The sequence below is a fragment of the Parasteatoda tepidariorum genome, chromosome 6 (assembly GCF_043381705.1).
Source record: "Parasteatoda tepidariorum isolate YZ-2023 chromosome 6, CAS_Ptep_4.0, whole genome shotgun sequence".
In the NCBI taxonomy this organism is placed as follows: Eukaryota; Metazoa; Arthropoda; class Arachnida; order Araneae; family Theridiidae; genus Parasteatoda; species Parasteatoda tepidariorum.
The window spans coordinates 82,047,253-82,065,713 of record NC_092209.1 but is presented as its reverse complement, the minus strand read 5'-3'; the positions used below and the strand labels follow the sequence as shown (position 1 = coordinate 82,065,713).

Here is an 18,461-nt window from a genome sequence, read left to right as displayed (position 1 = left end):
TAGTCAAATAAATAAATTTTTCGGAATGAAGTTTCATTATTAAAATAAAAAGCAGAGGTGTAATTTAAGTTTTGTTAAGTTAAATAACTTCTCAAAAGATTAAAAATCTGGTACTAAATAACAAAAACTAATAATTTTTTTCCCCTTCATAGTGCTTCTTCACAATTAAAACTATTAATTACATATGATGATGATGAGAAACAGGAATACATGAAAAAACCATTATAAATAATAGAGAAAAGATTATAAGCAAAAACCGTATTTTTTATGTCAACCAATCATATTTTTTTAGAAACAAAATGGATAAAAGATTATAAGCAAAAACCATATTTTTCATGTCAACCAATCATATTTTTTAGAAACAAAATGGATAAAAGATTATAAGCAAAAACCATATTTTTCGTGTCAACCAATCATATTATTTTAGAAACAAAATCAGTCATTTTGCATTCATATTACACAACTTATATAAATATTGAAATATAAAATATTTCATCAATACAACTGTTAGTTAATTGCTATAGAATTGAACAAATCAAGTACAATAGCTCAATAAAAGAACAACTACAGCTTTAAGTTTCAGGAAATGTTGCAAGTATTGAAAAATAGTATGTGCGATACTTTTATGCTATTTCCTTGAAAGTTAGGTAGCCAGCACAGGACTATTATTGAATTCTCATAAAACCACCCTTGCAATTAATCCCTATGACACAAGAAATTGTGACAGTGAATATATGAATAAATGGTTATTACAAATTCAATGTGAGTTATGAGTTCAAACAAATTCTGTTCAATTAAGATCAGAAGAAATTTGAGGTTTGTCATTAAATAAATAAAATCTACACAGCAGGCTGAGGAATTAGAAAAAGATGCACAACCATGTTCAGAGAAGCTACCAAGAGCATGCCATGCTGCGGAAGAAAATTTTCCTCTCAAATTCTCTTTCTCCTTCATTACTAATTTAAAGGAAAGGAAAAGTAAGTTCAGGCAAACCTAGAGTAAGCCGTGAAGTTTCAATTGCTGAAAGAAATACTTCAAAATATTAAAATGCTAACAAATTATTGGAAGAAAACTTCTCCGTTGCATAATCCTAAGCTATCATCTCATTATTTATTTTCATTTGCATATTTCAAAATTTTCTCTTCAGTATTTGAAACTTCATGGCTTAACTTTAGGTTTGTCTGAACTCACTTTTCTACACTTTAAATTAAAAATTAGTAATGAAGGAGAAAGAGAATTTGAGAGGAAAATTCTCTTCTGCCGCATGGCGTCCTCTTAACGCAAAAATGGGCTTAATGAAGAAATGTCTTATATACAGGGTTTATACTCAGAGAAAAAAGTTTTTGCCTTACTATTCCAGGTAGTAAATTTTTTTTTTTATTATTTCGAGACTAAATAATATGAATATTTTTAATACAAAACATAACATTATGTAAACTGAATTAGTTTTAAAGATTATAGAAAAATTTTAAAAAAAAGAAAAAAAAGGAAATGGGAAATAAATTTAGCAAGTTTTTCACATAATTCAAGTTTTAATGTAACAGTCTTATTCTGTGCTAGCATTGGTTACTTTTATTATTAACCTAGAATGCTGTGGTTAGATTGGCGATTTTAAGAATAATAATTCCCTTTAATAATAAATATTTCAACAGTATATAAGCAATTAATAAGCTTTCCTGCATCATTAACAATTTGCACAAAATTATTAATCAAAAGACAGCTAAAACAGGGAATTAAAAACTACGCCTATGCTTTTTACGTAAGTGGCAACACAATTCCAGATGACAGAATATATATGATAGAATGAACTGTTAAAAAATTTTGATTTCATACTTTTACTTTCGATGCTTTAATAATTAATATGCTTTGATAAGCAAAATCGAAAGTCCGAATGAACAGGCTCATAAGATAAGCAATTAGTAACTTTTTAACTGGAACTCTTCTAGTGTATTTTTAGGCGTTTGTTTATGCTTGCTTTATTGAAATCACCATCCATAAATTATCAGATCAATCAGTTTATCTTATATTCCGAGGAAGATCAAACTAGATTAGTTACAGAGAAATAAGATTTTTTTTGCTACTCTTTCTTTTATTAATATTAAATTTACATATTTTCTTTAAAATAATTATTTATATATTATAAATTAAATTATTTATGTATTTTCCTTATATAACAGTTCAGAGATCCTGTTAGAAAGCTTCATATGCCAAATATTGGCCCATGGGTTGTGCATCCCTTATTAGGGGAATAAATGCTTTAATTCAATTGATATCTTAATAGAAAAGCCAAAGTTATAAAGAAATGGTCAGGAATAAAAGCAAATATGAAAAACAGGGCTAAAAAATTTAAGTTTTAACATCTAAGAAGACTTCAATTAAAGGGCTCCGAGCATTCTAGATGACGGAGGAAATTCTTCACTGCATTTTCTTACACAGAATTTTCATTCCCTTGAAGATTTCAAAAGCAATTTTTTTTTTTAAATCCTTGTTTTAATTAATTTTATTTGCATCAAAAGCATTATAAAAATTATTTTTCCTTTACAATCTGAGACTAGCATTAGTTTACAAAAACATTTCCCCCTTGTCTATACATATTATGGCTTTCTTGTTTTTTAAATATGGATCGAGCCTTATAGTCTCTCTTACAGGAAGAGAAAAAGTTATAATTTACAGAATTCCTCAAATAGCCTATCATGGACTATTACACGATTGATTAGTCTCTTACATATGTAACATGTTTAAATAATTATTGACACCAACATTCTATACAACTTTCTTCTTTTCTGGACTGGACTAAATGGACAAGAGTATCCAACTCTTTTATATTTTTTCCTCTTTGGCATTTATTAGAATACTTGTTTGAGTAGGAGCACCAGTTACTGGTTAAGGATAAATGTACTCAAAGTTCAACAGCAGTACTTTTTCCCATGGTTCATTTCTTTGCTCAGTTTTATCAACTTCAGGAAGGAAAAATTAATTAAATAAAAATTAAGCAAGGAGAAAATAATTAAATTAATATTAATTAAAAATTAAGCAAGGAAAAATTAATTAAGGAAAATTTCTTTGAAAAATTCCCAATTTAAATATTTTTCCTAAAATTTTATTTATTCCTGACTTATTGCTGATATACATATTAGATACATTTGTATCAAAGAGCAATTTATAAAACTTGAAAGCTATAATGATATATATTTTTATCCAGTTAGATCTCAACTATTTATTATTGTTATTTATTCTGAACTAGACATTACACATTCAATTTTGCAAGTTAGCAAAATGAAAAACTCTTATACAAAGAAGAAGGTTGTTTTTAAAACCATAGGAGAAAGTAGACACCACAATTTTGTGTATGAATATTTCATTAAATATACTTCCAAATATGCACAGTTACTACAAATATGCATGCTACTATTTAATTAATTTTAGTACTCAAAATAATTTCACTACTGACTATATACATATATATCAGGAATGGTATTTCTTCCGGAAGTCTATTTTTTATAAGACAATAGAAAAAACTTTAAAAAAAGAAATTTAAGAAACTGGGCGAAAAAAAACAACTGAAGATTACCCATATAATTATTTAGCAATAAGTTGTATAAGAACAGTTTAAAGTTAAACAAAAACAGATTTTCAAATTTAATTTTTTCTTTCTTTAAAATAACTACTACTTTTACGTTATTTTAGTCTACTTTATTTCAGTTTAGTAATTTTAAAATTTATGTGTCATATTATTTAAGAATTGGCCTGAGTATTCTTATGCAAAAGTATTTGGTTACAAAAATTAATAGTTGTGAAAATCATAGCTTTCAATTGTGAAATCGATATGTGATTATATAAATTTACTGCATTTACAAAATTTGATTACCTTTTTAACAGTTCTTTATATAATTGTAAAATTAGACTCTACTAAACTTCTTCACTTAAAACATTGAATTGGTCTAAATGAATAACAGAGTTGCACACTCAAATCTAGAAAAAAATTCCCCGTGTTTCCCTTGTACATATTTATTATACAAAATATGTTTAGAGGAAACAGAACAATTACTGTGCTTCTGTGTGAGCTGTATTTGGTTAACTATACTAATTTTAATTGCTGGAAAACTTAAGAGATAATATAGTTTAGTACAGCCGAAATATTCCATTGATTACCATTTGAGTGGTCACCTTTTTTTAAAAGATGAAAATGAGAAATAAAATTCCCTGTATTTTCCTAGTTTGTAGGGAGAAAAAAAAAATTTAAATACCCTGCCTTTCAGGTGATTTTTTAATTCCTTGTATTTTCCAACCCTAAATAAGCAACTTTTTTATAAGATGGCTTAATTTATTGAATTTTATTGTCTTTTTAACTGTTACTTTCTAGTGAAAACTTTTTTTTAAAAAAAACATATTAAATAGCTTGGAAATTAATATTATTTAAACTGAAATGCAATTGTAAACAGTTAAAAATTTTTTGTAATATATATATTTTTCCTGTTTCCATCATTTGAGTTAGAAAAAAAGCGATTTCTCCTAGAATGATTTTGTCCACCGAGAAATAAAGTTTACTATCCCTATTTACGATGAATCATAGCATCAATTCAAAACGAAAATGTCATCAAATTATAGGAAGAAAAGAAAAAAAATAATGCAATGCGATTATTTTTTTTTAAACAAAATAGAGATTTCAATTATATAATTCCTTTCAAATTATATAAAATTCTTTTGACAGCATTACTGACTTTCATGCGAAAACAAACAGCAAGAAATAAGTTTAATGGAGAAAAATTACTTCTGCAGTTTTTAATTCTTTGAGTACATTTGTCAAAGCTCATTTGATTTTCTATATACTACATAAGCATCGATAATCAGATTAGCAAACCTATTATTTTTATCCCACAAACAATGACACTGGTATCAAATAACCACATTTAAAACAACTGTATTAAAATAGAGATGTATTTTATCCACTGAGTGACTAACAAATGACTTATAAGGTTTGGAAAATAAATCACTTTTTCTCATTGTATTTACAGAATAGAATTTTAAGACAAGCAAAGATACAATAATGATAAATAAAAATTGTAAAATACATTACTATACACATATTTTCAAGTATTCAATATATATAAAAAGAAATGTTTTTTTTTTCTTTCTATAACATAAATGAAATAACACGTTTTTTTAAATGCATAGTTTCAGGCATATTTTTTCCTTTTATAGATTTAATGTTTGCAAGAAAATTTTAAAACAGTATACCAGAAAAATTTGGCAATCCAACTTTAGTTTTAAGGTTGTGTTTCAGTAATGACTATATATCTGTATATAGATGCATAATTGAACCCCGCTATAATGAACCCTGGATATAGTGAACACTCAGTTTTAGCAAACTTTTTTAGCGGTCCATTTGAATTCCCATACTAGGAACATTACTTATGCGCTGATAGAGACAGCTAATAAAATTGATAGTTCATTTATAGTTGGCTGTAAATTTAGTTTATTTGTTCAACTTCAAATTTGAGGTGTTATTGCAAACTATGGCATTATGTGTCAAATCTTAAACTTGCCAGCTTTCAAACTAGAGCTAACAAGTTGGTAAATAGCACATCTCTCCATTTTATGATGAAGAACAAATAATCTAGGAAAGGAAAACAGCGTTAATTAAATTTAAAAAATTTCCTGTAAAAAATCACGACCAGAAAATTTAGGATTCTTTACTAATAGTTGAATTTTACTTTAAAATTTAACCATGGTCAATCAAAAATCACTAATTTCTTTCACAGAACATAAAAAGGAATAACTTTTCTTTTTGATAAATGATATATTTTCCCTTTAATCAGTTAATAATTTATAACAAATTATGTAAAATCATAATCAGTATTTCTAACAATGCTGTTGTCATATTTAAAAAAAAAAAATAGTTCAAAAAATTTGGATATATTTAACCACAGTTTATAGTGGATTAATTGCCCATGTCCGCAGACACCATGTCCATGTCCGTTCACTATAACGGGATTTAACAGTATTCTTTTTAAAATTCGTGAAAAAAATTTTAAAAAAATGAGGAGTCATTTTTTGTAAAAAAATAATAATAATAATTGTTGCAAATTGTTACAACAAAAAAAAATCGTTACAAATGCGTATATCAATGCAATCATTTATTAAAATACAATGTTAGTCACTCAAATGTAATTCTTTTGATATATTTCTAAAATTCTGCTTAATATCAAATGCTTATAAAAGTACAGATCATGATTTGAAGGAATAATATTTTCACTTTAGAACATTTACTTTCAGATATATGGGACATAAATAAATTGATTCAGATAAATTGTTTCAAAAATTTGATAAAAAAAACACACTTTTCATTTTTCAAATTTTGTTTTTCTGATTAAAATTCGTTATGACCAAAAATAGAATTTCATTTAAAAAGATACTCATCAAAAAAAAAAAAGAATTAAATTTTACATTATAAATATTTAAATGGAATTATTTTAAAAATTTGTACAGTTTATTTCTCTCAAGAGGATAATTTAAATTTCATTTAAAATACACTTCTCCAAATAGGAGCGTAAAAATAATGATAGACATTCTTTTTTTTCAGGTGGAATATATATATATATCGCAGCGGAGAGGGAAAGAGAAATAAAAATATTTACACAATTGTATGAGAGAAAATTCTCATGTAAAATACATTATAAATAAAGTGTCTGTGATGACAATAAAATACTAGGATATACACATCTCTTTTCAAATCTTGGCAACATCAATGATATGATTTAAGATATTTCAATCAGGGAGTGCAACCGCAAAAGTTTTCAGCTACATATATCATTGACAAGGGTTGTGGTGGTAGGGAGGGCTAAAGCAAAAAGAAAAAAAAATAACCCTTTTCGTAGTCCAAAATCCCTCTCTGGGAGAGGGAATTGATGAATGTAGTCCTCGGATGAAGTGAAAAGATTAAATATGAAGCTTTCTTCTCTTCTATAAAAAAGCACTTTTCTCTCAATTTATTGGGCGGCCATTCAATATGAAGATTTATTTTGGCACCTGAAAATATCAGAATTATTAATTTAATGCAACTCTGATATTACGACAAACTAATAACCTGGGGTGATTGTAAGTCCAAGACAAAATTCCAGAAAATTTCTTGGGTTAAAGTTTAAATTGAAAAATTAGAAAAAAATTTAAACAGGGATTTTTTTCCCTTTTCTCAATATTTCTTAGTTTAATTAAAATATATTTAAAATTTTATACATACCTATACCATTTACACATACCTATGATGACCTGGAGAAATAATTAAAATTAACAAAAAATGTCTTTCTTTCGTGAGCTTATGACTATAACAACTATTTACTGATAAAAAATGAATATTAATCATGAATATAAGCTTATAAAGTATCTCTCTGGCTCTCACTTACAAACAAATAAAATAAACTGTGTTTTTAAGTTCCACCTTTGAAAATTTGATTTCCTGAAACTTCTGTGATCAATGATTTTTTTAAATGCCTGGACCTTCGATCTCTGGAAACTTCCGGATCACTGTTAGCGAAAATTCCAGAAATCACAATCAATCCTGAATAACACAACAGAGCGAGCCAGGGTGGCTCAGGGGATAGAGCGTCCATCTTACAATGAGGTGAACCAGGTTCAGATCCCAGCGATAGCTGGTCGATACGAATTCCGCACCCTGCTCGCAGCGACCACAGTGCTGACATATAATATCCTCAGTGATAGACAGATCACGGGATAGAGTCCCTATGCCGCCAGGCTAACTGTGGGAGGTTTTCGTGGTCTTCCTCTTCATGCAACGTAAATGCGGGTAAGTTCCATCAAAAATTCCTCCACAAAGGCAAATTTCTTACAACACTTGATCCAGAAGTTCCCTTGCCTTCTGCATTGAGTTTAAAAGTACAAGGCTATGGCTTTGAACAGTAGTAGTCGTAAATCAAAAAAATTGAGCCAGCTGTTCAACGACAGTAATAAAATAAAAAATGAAATTACGTTTTCGATTCTTTAAATGCTATTCACTTTGGAAAGAAATCTTAATAATCATAGATCTAGGCACAAAGATGTAGAATTTCATTATGTTCATGAATAATTAAAGAAAAAGTGTGTTTGATTTCAGTCAAGTATCAAATAAATTAAATTTAGCATACATGCTAATAAAAGTCTATAATAAACTTTAAGAGGACAACTGTGGGTATGCAAATGATGTGACATCTCGTTTCTAGGAACTGCACACATACTGACCTGATAACACATAATCAGAGTTGTGGTTGGTTCTTTCTTGATTTGTCAAACACTATCGTTATTCCTGGCGTTATATTGGTCGCAACCTAACAACGTTGTAGATATTTTGATAATTCTAATTTACAATAAATACATTTTGCTTTAGCAAACTCTGTCTTAAAATAAGCCTGTACTCACCGTCTTCTTAAACCATAAAATAAAAGACTGAGGATACGTTTTGTCTCTAACTGGTCATTTATAAACACAAAAAAGCTTTTTTATGTGCTGTAAAACTTCGATTCTACCTTTAAGTGTAGATAATACAATTGTATTTTATTTTACTCTCAAACAATTAAAATAATTCTTTCTTTTTTTAAATGTAGCCGAAGAAACCCAGAATCTGTAAGTAGATGAAAAACCTGAAAATATGATGCTTACAATGATATACGAGATATGGTTACATAAGAGGTAATGAATTAGACACAAAGAATTTAGTTTGACTGTGGCTTTTGTTTATATAATAGCTAATGTTTTGTTATATAGAAAAAAATTATGAGTGTGTAAGAATAGAGCAATGAATCCTTGATTAATTTTACAAAAAAATTGGAAAAAGTGCGCATGAAACTTATATTACAAAAATTGCATGGCAATCAATGTTAATCACATGCGCAAGTTTTTGAGTGATTAAACAAGAAGAGGCTGAAGATGATTCCCACTCAGCTTAACCTTCCTTTCAAAAACAAATAAAAAATAAATCAGCATTACTATACTAAATATTATTCTACCGTGAGTTTTTTCACTAAGCTCCATGGAAAGAAAGAAAGAAATATTAATACTATGCGAAAAGAAAAAAAATTCGAATTGCAGTTAGATGTTCTTTCTGAGTTGTCTGTCAAGAGGTTTCTAGCCTAGTACAATAACTTAGTGTTAGACCATCCACCTTGTGTTGGTTATTAACGTAAATGTTTTCTAATTATAATCAACACTAAAACAAGTATCTCATAGAACAAACTCTTTTTACTATCACAAGTGTACACAAAAAATATATATATAAAATATGTTGCCAACAAAAGAATAATGTAGGAAATAATATAAGAAATAATCACTGCATCTGCGTTCACGCACTTGCGCCTGGGACACACCTTATGACCACTATTTAGAACAATGGAAAATTTACAATGTGTGCAGAAAAGTTAGAAGAGGGGTGAATATATATCGAAGGCGGAAAAAAACCCTTTAATTCAAAATATAACAGGGTGCATAGCCAAACCTTGCAACAAAAAATAAGCACCTTTTAAATACTTTTTAAGCTCTCAAAAACTATTTTTCAGCACTATATACATTAACGAAATGCAAATTAATTTTCTAAGACTTTACATGATCATGATAAAACAACTACTTTCTGACAAAGAACTCTTTCCTCGATTATATTAGCAATCATAAAAAGATCGAGATTTTTCGGCTAGAAGTCAGAGGGTGGAAAATGAAGCCTGAAATTGTGTATATCTTGCAAAATGCAGCAGAGTTGCACATGAGAGTGTTAGAATCTCGCCGTACTCAGCTCAGTTGACGCACATGCGGACTCGCAAGTATTTCATCAAACATGTCAAATGACTGGCTGAAATGGATTGAGGTTGAATGAATTGTGAAAATTTTAAAACAATAAGAAAAGCAAGCTCTTGCATCATACGTGGCGAAAATCAACATGGTAACGAAGAAAAAAAATATCATTTTCGGAAAGGGAAAATTAAGCACTTTTTATAAACACCTAACAAAAAAAAAGCACTTTTAAGGGCTTTTAAAAAACGAAAATCGAAAATACACACCTTTAAGCACTTTTTAAAAACGCTATGCACCATGTATAATGTTTTACTTCTTATTTAATAGCAACAATGTTTTAATAGTCACACCTCACACGTAGCTAATCATTAATTCTGATAGAGATAGAAAAAATCATTACCATAGACTTGATAAATGGACGTCAATAAGGCCGCCCTGACTCCCTTGGGCGCTTCAGCTGCACTTTAAGTCTTTTTGTACCCACCTGAAAACCATTCATCGTTTGGATTGCATTCTGGGCACTCTGGGGGTTGTCAAAGCTAACAAAACCTGTCAAAACACACGATCTTATTTNTGGGGATTAAAATAGCACTACCCAGGCATAACTAGTCTAAACTACATAACACAAATACGAAGTAGTGCCTTTGCGAATACGCTTTACAATTAAGTTTTGAAATGACGCAAACGTAAGGACAAGTGCGGATGGTAAAACGGCAAATTTATTGAAAACTACAAAGTACATATTGTTACAAAATTCGAGAGTATTCCAGTTTCGATAAGAAAAAAGAAGATCTAAGCATATGCGACAGAAGATGAAGTGGAGTATCGCCCCGAACGCATTGATTGTCTGCTGTGCTCCGCGCGCTTGGCAGACACCAAGACGCTAGGCCCGGTTAGAAACGGTGGCGTTAAAAACCACGTGAGAGAGCTCGGGAACAAAACAGAAAGAACGAGAAAGATCCGTAGGTGTTTTAAAAAAAGGGCCGTCGGCAGTATTGGACAAATTCAAGGACCTATCAAGTTTTTCAAGGACCTAAGACATTTTTCAAGCACTTTCAAGGACCTAAATTTAGCAACAAAAAAAATTCAAGGACTTTCAAGGACTCTCAAGGACCGTGGGAACCCTGAGTTACTTCCACTATCATTAAATCATAACTACAGACACTTAAAAACATACATTTATTATTTTATTAATATATGCATGCATTTTAAATAAGTTTCTAAGCTAATTAGCCAATTAACTCAATATATATATGTTAATTTATTAATAAAAATTAGTAATTAATATGATTGCTTTGCTACTTTTAGTAAAGTGAAGAAAAAAAATCTTTTACTAATTGACAATGTTTTTTAATAGAACGTGTAAAGCCCATAAAAAGAAATTATTGCCTTTTTAGAATAATAATGCCCTTTTTTAAAACTTTTGTACCCTGCCCTTTTTTCTGCCTAGAATGAGCTCTGAAAATAGAGCTGCATATGTGCTTTTAAAGCATTTACGTGTAGTGGTGTGGAAATTAAGTTTAAATGGAAAAAAAAATGAAAAAAAGAATAATACATTAAATCATAAACACAGCCGTGATATATATCAAAATATGAATGTTACCACCAGAATAAATTTTTGCAAAAAGCGTAGAAAGTCGGCAGCCTTGAAATAGTATAAATTTCACGTAAAACGTTTCACAGCACATATTATGCAGACTTATGAAATTGCAAATTATTAAAAGTAATGACTATATTACATTAAAACTAAATTGAATTAAACAGACTTAAAGAATAAAATTTTTTTTATGTTGATTATTTTCTCAAATTTATAAATATATCAGAAACAATAAAATTGTAACTGGATTGGACAAAACTGCATTAAACTAAAGAAAAAATATTATTTCAAAAAATAATATTTAAGGAAGGAAGAGGATTCAAGACTTGAGAAAAAATTTAGGAACTAAAATTTTCACAATATTCTTAAAAGTTATGTTTTATATTTACTTGGGATATTATCAATAATAAAATATAATACAAGGAAGAGTATGTGTGTGTTTCCCCTTTTATAACTTTTGAATTGTTTGTGTTAGGGTCTTCAGATTCAGGCAGCAGGTGGCCTACCTCCCAGATTCTAGAAATTGTATACAATAGCCACCTGGATTTGGTTTTTTTAAACCCCCAGTCTAAGGCAATATATATATATATTTGTTTATAAACATCGTTGAACAACCGACCCAATTTTTGGGTTTACGACTACTACTGTTTAATTACATAGCCTTGTAATTTTGAACCCAATCCAGAAGACAAGGGAACTCCTGGACCAAGTATGGGGGGGGGGGAATTTGCCTTTGTAGAGGACTTTTTTTTGATGGAACTAACTCGCGTCTGCGTTACATGGACAGGAAGACCACGAGAAACTTCCACAGTTAGCCTGACGGCAAAGGGATTCTAACCCATGATCTGTCTACCACTGAGGATATTTCAGCACAGAACTGTGGAGCGGAATATCAGCCTTGTGCCAGCCGGATGCGGGATTCGTATCTACTGGGACTTGAATCGGGTTCACCGCAATGGAAGGCGAACGCTCTATCTCCTGAGCCATCGTGGCTCGAGGCAATATATTATACATATATGAAACTCTATACTGTGATAGCCTGGTTGGTACAGCACTGTGCCTGTGTCGTAGAAGTCGTAGGTTCGATTCCCGCTAGCCGAAGACTCCCTGCGTAGTAAATGGTGACTGACGCACGTAAAATCTGTTGAGTCAAAAAGTTCTCCCTGTTCCCATAACAAATCAGACCTCTGGAGGTACTGATCCAGGAGTCTCCTTGTCTTCGGGATTTGCTCAAAATTAGAAGGTTATGGAGTCGAACATTAGCAGTCGTAAATTCAAAAATGGGTTAGCTGTTCAACAACGGATATAATATATATATGCAACTCTGGCCCAGGATAGCCTGGTTGGTGGGCACTGGGTCCATGTACAAGAGGTAGTGGGTTCAATCTCCGCCGACCAGACTCCCCGTGTAGTAAATGGTGACTGATGCATGACAAATTTGGTGATTCACAAAGTCCTCCTTGTACCTATTACAAATCATACCTCTGGGGGTATTGATCCAGGAGTTTCCTTGCTTCCGGATTGGTTCAAAATTACAAGGCTACGGATTTGAATATTAGTAGTTGTAAACCCAAAATTGGGTCGGCTGTTCAACGAGGGTTATAAAATATAAAAAAATATTCGGTAATCATCTTTGCTTACAAATAGTCATATACATACATTAGAATAACTTGCAAACAATGTGATTAATCATCAACATGAACAAAAACAAGTAAGGAAGAACCAAGTTTAAAATAAAAATAATAATTATGAAAAGGACAAACCAAAACATTTGCTTTGATTGGTGACACGGTCAATGAATACTTTGGAGCTAACAACACTGCCGAAGGGAAGAAAAAGCTGCATTAGTTCAACATCTCCAAATTCTTGGGGTAGGTGATAAATAAAAAGGTTGCAGCCCTCAGGACCTGCGTACAATAATACATTTCAAAATACAGAAAATTACCTGAGCTATGTACAGAAGAAAAAAAATTATTCATTATTTTTAAAATATCACATTTCCTTTTCAAGTTTTCAAATTGTTATATTAGAATAAAAAATGAACAGTTGGTTTTTACAGCAGGTGTACAACAGGAATGATTCTGACCTAAAAGATTTAAATGGCTTCTCTCAAAAGAAGCATGATGTCAACTTTAGTTTAATCAAACACTCACCTTCTCTTTGTATAGGGGATGCAGCAGCAGGAGGCGGTTGACATAGAGCATACTGACCATAGGATGACGCAGGATATGCAGCTACAAAACATTTTTTAAAGAATTTCATCAGGTGAAAAGTTTTATAAATAAATTATTTCACAAATTTTAAAAGCAAAAAGTATAATTGTTCCTTTCTATTTAGCAGAACTTATAGCATTAGATGCAAAGTTTAAAGGCATGAGAGACAAACTAAACACTCAAAATAAACTATCAGTGGTGCCACTGATACCCGTAAAAAAAAATCCCTGTTTTCCCTGCACATATTATACACAATACATTAAGAGGAAACCCACATTCACTGCGCTCTTGTGAACTATTTCAGGATAAAGATGCTAGTTTTAATTGCAGGAAAACTTGAAGAAAAAAGAAACATAAAACAAATAATGCTATAGTAAATGATATAATATAATATAGCTGAACTATCATCTTTAAATATGCATTTTTTAAAAGACAAAAACAGGAAATAAAATTCCCTGTTTTTTCCCAGTTTGTAAGGAAAAATTCAAAATTCCCAGCATTTTCTGTTATTTTATCTGATTTCTAAATTCCCTGTATTTTCCAGGTTTTCCCTGTGGGGTAGCAACCCTGATTGCACCTGAAAAAATAACACACACCTCCAGAATTTAAAAGGTTGATTGATTGATTGAATGTAGAAGTTTTATGGCACAAGATCCAAAGGAGGATATGCTGCGCCAAACAATTTGTTGAGTTAGATCTAATGGTAAATTGCACACAATAGTTTCNCCAGAATTTAAAAGGATATTTTAGTTTGGCACTTTTATTTTACTCGTGGATTGTGATCATTATTTTCTGTTGGGCATCGAAACCTTAATACAGAGATAACAAATCAAATTAAGAGTTGAACTTGATTTTTATATGACCAGAGTAAGTATATTTTAAATTTTAAACTAATTTTTGCTCTTGGAATTTATAAACAAACTTTTCATAGTGCGATCAAATTTTTAATAACTAAATTAAAATGATTTTGATTCATTAAAATGATTCTCCTGTAGGGTGACCACTCAAATCAGGTTTCAAATTTTCCTGATTTTTCTAGTTTTTATTTTTATTTTTATAAGACCAGAGTAAGTATATTTTAAATTGACTGATTTTTGCTCTGGGATTTTATAAACAAACTTTTCATAGTGCGATCAAATTCTTAATGACTAAATTAAAAAGATTTTTTTTTTCATTAAAATTATTCTTTTGCTAGAAATAATAAGATACACAACATGATTATAGTAGAATGTGTTAAGACTTAAATTGGAACAAATAAAGTTTTATTAAATATTATTTTTAAAGGGCTGTTAGCATTCAAAATGATCCAAAAAAAAAAAGTTTGGAAACCTATGCTATAAATCACAAAATTTCATATTGTAACAAGAGCCAAGACTTACAAATGCAGGGAAACGATGGTAGACTAGAATATGAAGCTGGTTGAATTGTTTCTGCATTAGTAAGAGTAGGACCTAAAGAGAGAGACAGATTTAAATGGCTTCTCTCAGAAGANAAAAAAAAAAAAAAAAAAATTAGCCACTAAACACAGACAAAGGTCTTTATGATTATAAATTTAAGTGGCTGTGTTAAATACAGCTGCATTAATAGTTTCACGTAAGTCAAATTTTAAGTTTAATCAGAGCAACTTCCTATTTAAAGTACATTTAACTGTGTAGCCAAATTTTATCTTCACTGGCAACACCACCATTGTTTTGTTTTTTGTGTATGTTTTTTATGAAGGGAAAAATCAGCCTTTTCTTACAAACAATAATGAATCTAACTTTCTAAGATCAAAAATCAGCAGGTAATATGTTAAATTCATTAATTAAATTTCCACAAACGGTCATAAAATTTGTAACAAACTTCATATAACAGGTGCAAGATCTTACAAAATTTATACTGAAAATTATATTCACAAATTAGCAACTCAACATTTAGTAAAATATGCTAAATGTGCTTTATACAAAAAAAAAATTAAAAGATAAACTAACAAACATGATTGTAAAAAGATAACAAAAAATTTACGCATAAAATAAAAATAATTTAGGAAAAAAATAATATTAATACTTTTAAAGTTTTTGAACAATTAGGCATGAATACTATAAATTTCGATGCAAAAATTAAAGCAATACTGGCATCTCTTCATTCCCAGACAATAAAAAAATTGATATAAGAATAAAAAATCAGAAAGTATAAAAATAATTCTGTTGAGCTTACTTACTACACAAATTAGGACATGTCTCAACATAAATTAGCAATTAACACTGTTCACAAATTAAATAAATAAAATTTAAAAAAAAAAACAACTCTTAGAACAAGAAGTGATCATGAAAAATCAAGAGAACCTAAATAAAAATTTTCACCTTTTTCTAAAGTTTCTGTATAGTCTGCAGGATACACTAAAAAGAAGTTTCCTGCAATAATAAATTTTAAAACAATTAAAATTATCTTTTGCACAAAAATAACAACATTAAGAAACAAATGAATATTTTTTCTTAGAATTAGCAGAGAAAATAATGAAAAATTAATTGTAAAATGCTATTCACATTGTACGATATTAATATCAGAATTAAAATACTCTCAGAATACTTACACTCACATAAGATGAATAATAAAAAAAAAAATATTTTACAACTTTCTTATCCCAAAAACTCACAAAAAGCTTTTGAAAAAAAAAATTTCAATTACTGCATAGAGAAAGGTGCCTATCATCTATCTAACAAGATAATGTACAATACAGAAACTTCCTATTACTTTCTTATTGTGCTAAAAAGTTAATTTCGTGAGAGTTAAGACATTTTAATCATATAACTGATTTTTTCAACAACAGGAAGAGATTTATTTTAAATTCTAAGTGCGCCTTTTGTATGAAATTAATATCTAATCAAAATGAACATTGTTCAATTCCAACTTTGATTAGTGTGCATAAAAAGTGCTATCTCACTAATCATTATTGCAACTGCGAAACCACTGTATTTATATACAAAAAAAATCGAGATAATTTAAATATTAAAATTGAAACGTACTAGATAAATTTGTCATATCACTGGCATAAAGGTCTGCTTGAGGTGCAATCTCCCCTAGTGCAAAATTAGGTACAGTTGGTGTAGGGCATGCAGGTAAAGCTCCTGAAAGCGGATGGGTGGCAAGACCTGAAATAGACCAATTATAAACCATTAATAAATTAAGTACACAAAAATAAATTATATAAACAAAGAGTCTGCATCATTGAGAGATCTGGAAAAATTAAGTTTAAAAAAAATATTAGGTTAATTATTTTATAAGCTGTACAAATCAAGATAAATTGCAAGGGAGGAGAGATTCTTTAAAGTTTTAAAAGCAAACTTCAATAAAATTCTGGGTAATATTTTTGACGAACAAGACAATTCTTCATTTATGTATACAGTAGAGAACCAATTATAGGGAGTGCCCGGGATCAGTGCTATCCCAGATGACTGAATTTCCCGGTTTTCTGGATCGGCTAAAAAGTGTCATGTATCGATGTTTTATCAAACTCAAATAACAATGAAAAAGAGTACACATTTTAAAAGAAAAGCTCTTCTAAATTAAAAAAATAAAACATTTACAAGTTTAGACAAGAAAAACACATTTAAAAAATACAAAATTTACATATTTATTTTTTGACGATTAATGAAAATCGCCCAATTAATATTTAAAAAAAAAAAACAATTATTAAAAAACTTCAATGTACTTCATACTTAATTATTAGGAAAAAAAACTGATAAAATAAAAGGAAAACTTGTTAATCACATGAAATAAAAACAACTCTTGAAAATTACCAGACAGAAATGACAGTTAAAAAGGCGCTAACATAATTATTAAAACCCCAGACATGGAAGGATATTATTAGAGCAGCTGAATTTAAAAAAAAAAAAAATTCTTAAAATTCGTGAATAAAAAGAATTTATTTATTCAGTACAAAATTTGTTGTGAATAGTGGAGGAATCAGAAATGCATCAGTTTTAAAAGGAGAAAACTTCATAAAATAACCGCCTGCCACCAGTAATTAATAATTGAATGCTTAGAATAATAAACAATGTTCTCCTTTAATTTTTATACAAAAGCAGACGATTTTTAACAAAAGCAGATGTGATTCCACATAAAGCAAAATTGTCAAATGATACCACACTTCTAAAGAATCAGAATTTAATCAATTGAAAAATATTGTTCCTTTAATAGATTTTAAATAGATAAATATAACAGATGATAAAAAATATTTAAAAAAAACATTTTGTTCGTAATAATTATGCATTATCTGAAATTATATATCTAGTTATCCCTTGTACTTGTAAATTTTCCAGTTCCACATTCTCCAGGGATGAGAGTAGTCAGAAAGTAAAAAAGAGGAAATCCAAAAAACAAAAAAAAGAAAAGAAAAAAAAGAAAATATATATATATATATATATATATATATATATAAACAAAAATGTGACAAAAAAGTGCGATTTTTAAACTTGTAAACCATGTGAATATAAATCCCGATATGAGACTTTTAAATCACGTAAATATGAAACTCTACATCGAATTTAAAAAATGCGAAAATACAAATCATGATTTTTTAATTTTTTGATCACGATGCATAATTTTTAAATCGCGCGATATTACAACCACAAAAACGAATCACGATATTGGATTTTAAGCTCACGTGAATACGAATTGCTACATAGGGCTTTAAAAGCTCGTAAATACAAATCGCGATATTGATTTTTTAAATCTCGTAAGTAAGAATCGCACTGTACAATATTTAAATCGCCTGAATAAGAATCGCAACGTTCAACTTTTAAATCAGGTAAATACGAAAATCGAGATTTGATAATAAAATCGAGATTTTAAAAATGCATAAATACAAAACACGATATTGGATTTTTAAATGTCGT

General features: G+C 29.3%; 1 protein-coding gene and 1 long non-coding RNA gene across 6 annotated transcripts in view; one reads left to right on the top strand and one right to left on the bottom strand.

Annotated features, from left to right (window-relative positions):
- Window positions 1-4,752: 4,752 nt before the first annotated feature.
- LOC107449989 (CUGBP Elav-like family member 3) overlaps window positions 4,753-18,461 on the bottom strand; it is a 34,328-nt gene continuing 20,619 nt past the window's right edge. For 2 of the 5 annotated variants that reach the window (XM_043043575.2, XM_071182788.1), the window contains 6 exons: window positions 16,590-16,715; window positions 15,927-15,977; window positions 14,964-15,035; window positions 13,525-13,605; window positions 10,175-10,323; window positions 6,608-7,029 (listed from right to left, as the gene is read on the bottom strand). In XM_043043575.2, coding sequence (XP_042899509.1) covers window positions 10,196-10,323; window positions 13,525-13,605; window positions 14,964-15,035; window positions 15,927-15,977; window positions 16,590-16,715 — 458 coding nt within the window. In that variant the 3' untranslated portion in view covers window positions 6,608-7,029; window positions 10,175-10,195. Of the gene's footprint in view, window positions 7,030-10,174; window positions 10,324-13,134; window positions 13,279-13,524; window positions 13,606-14,963; window positions 15,036-15,926; window positions 15,978-16,589; window positions 16,716-18,461 lie in introns of all 5 variants that reach the window. The other 3 variants (XM_021145198.3, XM_043043574.2, XM_021145197.3) reach the window with 3 other exon arrangements.
- LOC139425939 (uncharacterized) lies at window positions 13,238-15,050 on the top strand. Its single transcript, XR_011637077.1, has 2 exons — window positions 13,238-14,196; window positions 14,325-15,050. It is a non-coding gene; the product is annotated as an uncharacterized lncRNA (long non-coding RNA).